General features: G+C 34.5%; 1 protein-coding gene across 1 annotated transcript; it reads right to left on the bottom strand.

Annotated features, from left to right (window-relative positions):
• Nucleotides 1-1,577: 1,577 nt before the first annotated feature.
• On the bottom strand, nucleotides 1,578-5,247 carry LOC142521151 (uncharacterized). The gene is made up of 6 exons (XM_075624376.1): nucleotides 4,989-5,247; nucleotides 4,583-4,691; nucleotides 3,368-3,498; nucleotides 3,189-3,263; nucleotides 2,037-2,186; nucleotides 1,578-1,958 (listed from the first exon to the last, which is right to left on the bottom strand). The coding sequence occupies exons 1-6, from the start codon at nucleotides 5,193-5,195 to the stop codon at nucleotides 1,839-1,841; spliced, it is 792 nt and encodes a 263-aa protein (XP_075480491.1). The 5' UTR covers nucleotides 5,196-5,247; the 3' UTR covers nucleotides 1,578-1,838.
• Between the last annotated feature and the right edge of the window lie 2,605 nt (nucleotides 5,248-7,852).

Genomic DNA, 7,852 nt, shown 5'->3' with positions numbered 1-7,852 from the left:
AGATTATGCACGATCAGAGAGAAAACTAAACTATCTATTCTTTCGAAAAAGGAAACAAACATATCTTAAAGGAAAACCATGGAAGTTATCAGTATGAACATACTGAAAACAGTAAACTAGTAAAGCAATCCAACTACCAGAATAACACAATCGTGCAACGACAATTATAAAGCATTTATCAGGGGGCATACAATTAAAATTACAAGCGATGGCATCATGAATAATAATAGAATCTAAGGTCGTTGCATCGGTTCAAGCATGATTTCTAAATGAAACTCGACCAGATACAAAACAGCATGAGCAACTCAAGATTCAAGGGGCACTTGTGTGTATTTTGGCATGAAAACTTTGTATTAAATAAAGAGGATGTCCCATGTTTTTTATGCCAATGTGTTGCGGCATTTAATACCGTTCCAAGGAAAAATCAATTTTATCCCCACCCCCCACTACATAGTTTCGGAAGAAAGAAGCAGAATCAAAAACAGAATAATTAGACAAGGGAAACCAAAAATAAAAGCAAACATGGCGAAGAAAGCAACCGAATTCTCATTGATTTCAACTTCACCTTTCTGTTTGACGAAAAAAATAATGGTTTTTTAGGTCATGCATATGCTTTATGTACAAATAAATTGGTTCTATCTTAGCACTCAAGTAGATATGGTGCGGCATCTGCTTACATTGTTTCAAGCATAAAATATAAAATTCAGAACAAGTCCAAAAATTAGTGTATGATAGATATTGGTGCGAAAGAACGTGCAAATATACGACATAAGAAAAAAACTAACAAGTAGTTTCAACAATTTAATATAAAGCACAAAATCAAGCAGTAACATCATTCTCTGGCGAAACTCATAAAGCATGGGCAGGTTTTAAAACTGGAAAAACTTACCAAGGACAAATTTGTTTTGCTCAGTAAAATCTATTCACTAACAATGGCCCCAGGTTACAGTCCTCAATGTGATTTTGACATATTTCAATGCTAACATAGATGTGGCAGTGGATTTCAGTGGATGAACAACAATTTTTCTAGGTTGTCTTAAAGGTTCATTTTAGTTGGCACAGTTGATGAAGTGCAATGTGTTTTGAATGTCTGACTATGGCTATCAACTGTCCGAAACAAAATCCAAACAATATGACTGCCGGGATTAATTATAGCACAATTTTATGTTGAGAAGTCCAACAGAGTCTATTTGAAGTTGGTGCTCCTATAAAGTTGCACTTTTTGGTACACGGGTGATGATGGGATCTCAGTTGGATCCTTTTTTTGTTGCAAATGCAGGCATCTGAAGCAATCCTGGATTCTGATGGAAATTTGGTAGTGACATCATCAATTCTACCTCCCAGTGGACATGTCAGTCAGTCATGAGTTTTAGAAGGGGTAAATTCTTGCTCTTATGGCGTCATTTGAAAAAATGGTTGGAATGAGCAAGACATAGAACAGGTGGAATGATAGTGAAATTCAAGCATGTATCTCACGGCAAACATAAGCTGAATAAAAGCATCCTTACTATGTTACTGAAGATAGTCCAATCAGAATTGATATTACATAAGCAGCTAACTATCATACACGAAAAGCATTTCAGATCAAGCATATCAGCCTAAGACGGAAATAACACTAACTTGTTTCTTTTTGTTTCTGATTCATTACATAATTGATACATCAACTGGTTAAAAATAAACGGAAGGGTAAATATCAAGCAGCATATTTTAAACATCTGTAGCCTAAAAGATTGCACTATCTTCCAAGACAGGTAACAGGTGTACAATGTTAAAGAACCCTCTCAATTCTCAACTTTAACACTCTCATCACACAATGTGCAACAAAGAGAAAATACTCATCACTCAGCACCTGTATCCTGAGCCGATTTCTTATACTCTGGCTTAAGCTCATATGTACCTTGGTTTGCTCCCCTTTTATTGTATACACAGAGTTCATTCAATATCTCTTTCAAGAATTGCTGCAAAAAAAGAAGATACGAAAAAATAAGAACAAAGGTTCCAAGTGTGCATGTATGTTGTGATAAGCAAAGACATACCGCAGGTTGATCTGTCTCTTGAACAAGCTGCTTCAATGCCCAGTTAGGCTGCTCTTCAAAAAGCTTAAACATGATATCTTCTAGTTCACCACGGTCCCTTCTGGTTCTTTTCACATCTGGTCCCTTAACTGGAGCAGCTTTCTTCTTATCCTGCAAACGCCCAATTTATTTAAAGGATAAGGCGCTCCTTTTGCTAAAAACAATCCTCAACAACTTTGAAAGAAAAATCTTAAATAAATATCCACATATCAATTGGAATACATGTACTATAAGATAAGACAGTAGAGAATGGGGAAAAAGTACGTCTCTGAAGCATTAATTGCATCAAGACTCGAGACACACAATTGGCTACGAGGAGGTGCAGCAGAAACACTAGGACTCGAATACGAAAATCCTAATTTAATAAAATATTTCAATGAGTTCATCTACAGCAGTCTGCCACTAACAACACTACCAACTGATAATTAATTTCTATCATGAGTTAAAATTTCTTGTAACCTTCACCTCCCTAGGAAGGATAATGTAAACAGGATTTTAATATAACCTATTAAAATAAATTCACAGACCTATCATGTATCTATGTCTCCATTTGGGGGTAGGGAGTGAATGTTCATTATATATTAATTTGGAAAAGAAAAGGAAAGCTTAGTATGGGAAAGTCAAGGAAGCCAAAGATGAAGAGAATTAGCAATCCTTCACTCCGTGGATAAGGAAAAATCTCCGACGTTTTACAGATAAACTCTCTTTTGATCCGGATAATGCCTCTTATTTCCATATTCTAAAAAAATCCATTTCCAGCCTCTTGTGTATTTCTAAATAATCAGCACAAACAATATAATTTATAGCTTCTAATTAGATAATAGGATTAAGCACAAAGATAACCAAAGAGAATGGGGAATAGATTAGTAAGATGCTTTTTGGGATTCATTCAAATCTTTGACATCAATGCTTGACATATACTCTAAATCATAAATGATCAGTCGAGAGTAATAAACTGGATCGATTTTCCAAAACTTTTATTAGGTTTCTTATTCAGAAAGCATAAAAAATCTGACACCAGCACTTCAATGAGAAGACATGTGGTGTGATACAGAAAATACAAATGTACCGATGCCTAGAATTTAACCTTTAGGGGTGAAAATGTATGCAAACCTTAGATGTGGATGAAATAAAGCCCATTATCCCAGGCATGGGCCTCATGTGCGCTCCGCGATCATTATTGATCACCTGTCAAAATTAAGGCGTGATGGAAAAGGAACTTTAACAAAAATGTATCAAACAGGAACTGCCAGTCACAAGAGGCAAACAAAAAGACCAGAGAAGTGTACAACCTGAATTTGCCTATTCTTGATCATGTATTTATTTGTTCTTTCACGACAAATTTTTCTATATTCTTCAATGTTCTCATGATGAGGCTTCATATCAAACTTGTGTTCTACTTTCCCTTCCATTGCAATTCTTTCTAGGAAAAAGAAAGGAGAAACACAATTTAAGAACAAGTAAACAATCAATGTACTAGTGCCTACTTTGAAGTAAATTTTGCAATGAAAATTTGTAAATGAAGAATACATATGTAGCAAAAGGATATTAAAAGAAGTAATTCCGAATCAATGCCCAACATGTCAAGGTAACATCACACATAATGAGTCATAATATTGAAACTCGCCTAAGCTGCAGTCAGTAATTAAAATTTCACAGTATGTTGCAGTAATTAAAAGTTACATATTAATGATTTGGATGGGCTATTTTCATTCCTATATCAGAATGTTCATACTCAAGCAAGTTGCTGGCATCAGAGGGGTAAATTTCATAAGCGAAAAAAATATTTAAGGAAAAATTAAGCAAGTTGCATAGATCAAAAAGGCCATTTCCATCAGAAAAAGAAATTTTGAATGAAAAAATTGTTTCAGCCACACAGGAAACAATACATCACTTAAATTAGTAAATCCTTCATCTTTCTTTTCCTAGTAAAATTACAACGGTTCAACACCGATTCTCATTTATCAAATTTTCTTACACTATGATGTCTTGCACAAAACAACAATACCGATCCACATAACATCCAGCACGATAAGCCAAATGATGATAGAAAATTTAAAAAAAATCACGTATTTCTTCTGTTGCTACCTTCGATCATTTGCATCACAATTATCGCAACTGCGAGTGCATGCTTTAAAACAAATTCCTTACAGAAGCAATCACACGTACGGATAACGTGCTATTGTTACTTCACAATGTCACACAATATATATTTAGGTTAACAAAAATGTGTCCGACAACTAAAGAAACCGTCCATAACACATAAAAAATTAAAGTAATTGCACATCAAAAATTAAAGTAATTGCAATACGCAATGAACATTAATGATGACATCAGAGTCAATACTGTAAATAACTATCCAACCATCAACATACTACAATAAAAAAAAATTGAGAACAACGAGAGAAATTAATCAATATCTATACTAAAGATCATCATATGCGAAATTCGAAAAACAAACAAATGAAAGTCCCAAAAAAATCACAGAAGATAACTGATGATTTTACCTTGATTTGTCTCGGAGAAAACACACATGGGAACGAAATCTTTAGACATATTGAGAGAGTAGCTCTTGGGTGCTTGCATAACCTCACTCCCAGCCATCTCCATGGTAAACTGAAGATCACCACAAATTCAAATCCTAAATCCAAATAAACACGTCACACAAACAAAAGCCTTTGCGACCAACAACCCAACAAACACATGAACAACTATGTTTTTCTTTCTTTCTTTTTTTTAAAAAAAATTCCAAACATCCATTGCCAATCCAGTATGTTTACACTACCCTGGGTCTAAATCTTGAATCTTAAAAAAGAATAAAGTTTCTATTTTTCTACGAGATAGCAGTTAACCCAGCTGTGTCTGCTCCCTTGGCATTCTAACATACCACAGATAAGAAAAAGATGGAAGTACTTGGAGGGACGAGGGGTCCTCAGGATGCAGGGGATCGAGCGAGACGATGACTTTAGCGACGGCGGGAGCGTCGGCGGTAGACGCGGCGGCGGATTGCCATGCCTTGGAAACGACCGGTGGGCACTTCATCAGCCACACGGATCTTTCAGCTTTAGCAGTGTCGACGATTGTGTTACTCTCACCGCCATTACTGTAATCATCCTCCATTGAAGGGTTCGAAAGGTCTCTGTAAGAATTTGCTGCCTGAAGAATGCTGAAGACTTGATCGGACCACGTCAAATACCTGCTCTTGGGCCGCATCGGGTCGGGTATAATATTTGGGCCAAACATTATTAAGAATTTTTTCTACTTTAATCAATCCAAGCCCACTAGCTATTCTAAGCCCACTCAATATAATAAAGCACATTGTATCTAATTATGCTCTTTACACCATATACCATATTAGTTAATCTCATGCCATATGAGAGATAATAAATCTTTATCTCAGATTGTAGTGTGTCCCGAGAAAAAGGATAAAAGAGACGCGGGTCAAACGTTGGTGCTACCCATAAAAAAGACAATCGAAACACACAAAGTTCGTTGAAACTGCAAGGTTCGTGTTGATAAACAAACCTTCGAGGTGAAACTGATTCAGCTAAATATGGTGAAATTTGATGTTATATCGGTTAGTTAAGAATCATGTCATGGTGGATTGTCAAGGAAATAATGTCAAACTCTGGACTTCAAACTAAGAAGAAACCATTTATCATAACAAATCTAGTGAACAAAAATCTATCTTATCTGCATATCAGACTTGGAAAGCCATGAAAAATGGTGAAGAAATTTATCTGGCAATGATAAACTAGGTAAAGGAAGAAATTACACCTAGATTAGAAAAGATTCTGGTAATTCAAGGATTCTCGGATTTTTTTCCTGAGGAATTTTCCGGCACAATTCTTGACCGAGAAATGGAGTTTGAAAATAAGTTGGTACCTAGTGCCGCACCAATTTCAAAGGTAATGTACCGAATGGCTCCAGCAAAACTCAAAGAATTAAAGGATCCCAAGATCACGACCAAAAATAAATACAATTTCCTAAGGATAGATTTTCGATCAACTAAAAGAAGCTAAGGTCTTTCAAATGTCATGTTATCATCAGCTAAGGATGTGCAACGGTCGGTTTGGTTCGGTTTTAATAAACTTTGGTTTGCTTTTTTGGTTTACGATTTTTCGAATGCCTAATCTTAAACCAAACAATTTTAGTTCGGTCCAGTTTGGTTTTTTTGAATTACGGTTTGGTTATTACGGTCGGTTATTATGATTTGTGTAATAAATTTAGTTATAAATCAAATTGTATGTAATAAATTTTTATAAAATTTAATAAAAAACCACAATCAAATTGGTTTTGATTATCTTACAAAAATCAAAATAAAATAATAAAAAACAGGCATAGCTATAATTCGTGTAACCAATTTATTAAGTATCTCACAAACATCAAAATAAAATAATAAAAATTATAGCTATGACAATTGTAAGCAATTTGGAATTTAGATATGTTGATAGTGAATAATTCCAGCATTGGATTCATCAATTCCTGCAACAAAAATCCTCATGTGTATGGAAATTAAAATATCAACCCATTATGAAAAGAATAAGTTCATATAAATTATATCAACTTAACAAACCTGATTGCAAGTCACAATTATATATCAATAATGCAAGAATCTCTTCCATCATTAATAAAATCTAGAAAAATTTAAAATCGAGTATCATTAATCGATAAAGAATAAAATAATTATAACATAAAAAATATGAGATACATAGATACTCACCAGATTCAAGTCGCTCAAGATAATCCAAGTCTTCTTCTACTTTAATGGGTGAAAGATTCATTTCGAAGCCAATCTTGAACACACACAAGAGCTTGCACCAATTTAGGAGTCAAAGAACTTCTAAATAAATCAAGAACACGTCCTCCGGTACTGAATGCACTTTCCGATGCCACAGTAAAAATCGGTATCGCTAACACATTACGAGCCATCTCAGCAAGAGTAGGAAATCTAGGTTCGTTCATTTTCCACAGAGTAAAATAGCAAATTGTTCATTTTCAACCTCATTTTCTTCACCAAGATACCTATCCAACTCTGTTTTAGCATCCATACTTCCACTATTTGCTTTATGTCTCAAATATTCTTGTTGTATCAGTGTTCTTTTATGAATGTTTCCAAAAATTATACTTGATAAGTCCAATGTGTTACAATATGAATCAGATGAGACTCCACATGTTTTTGAAGTTATCTTTCGATACTCATCAAATAAACAAGCCATACATGTCTTAACTTCATCTATCATATTTTCCCTTTTTTCTTGCCCATACATCCTCAAAAGAGCAAATGCGACATAATCAAACTTGAATCGAGGATCAAGAACACAAGAAACAAAAATCATCTTATTCATCTTCTCTGGAGCACCCCAATATTTGTAAAATTTAGCTTTCATTCTCCTTGCCATCAAACTCAAATTAATATCATAATCCTCTATCAACAATTTCAAAACACAATAAAGCTCACCAATTTCATGGAAGTAAACATTTGAAGTTACATATAATGAATCTGATACCCTCAGTGTAAAGTTATAAAATATTTAAAGAAACCTCTCCTTCCATCTTGCATTAGCCCAATCATCACTTGTGAGGGCTCCTGCAGTCTTTCCATCTTCACAAATATAAATAAGAAGATATTCCAACAATCCGGGATCAAGATTGCCATAACTTACAAAATCATTTTTAAATTCTTGAGCAGCTTTTAAAATCAAATAAGTGGAATTCCACCTAGTAGCAACATCTAAACATAAGGACCTTTTATTTGTTATTTTTTCAATTTCACA

Source organism: Primulina tabacum, chromosome 12 (assembly GCF_025594145.1).
Source record: "Primulina tabacum isolate GXHZ01 chromosome 12, ASM2559414v2, whole genome shotgun sequence".
Lineage (NCBI taxonomy): Eukaryota > Viridiplantae > Streptophyta > Magnoliopsida > Lamiales > Gesneriaceae > Primulina > Primulina tabacum.
This window is presented reverse-complemented; position numbering and strand designations above follow the sequence as displayed.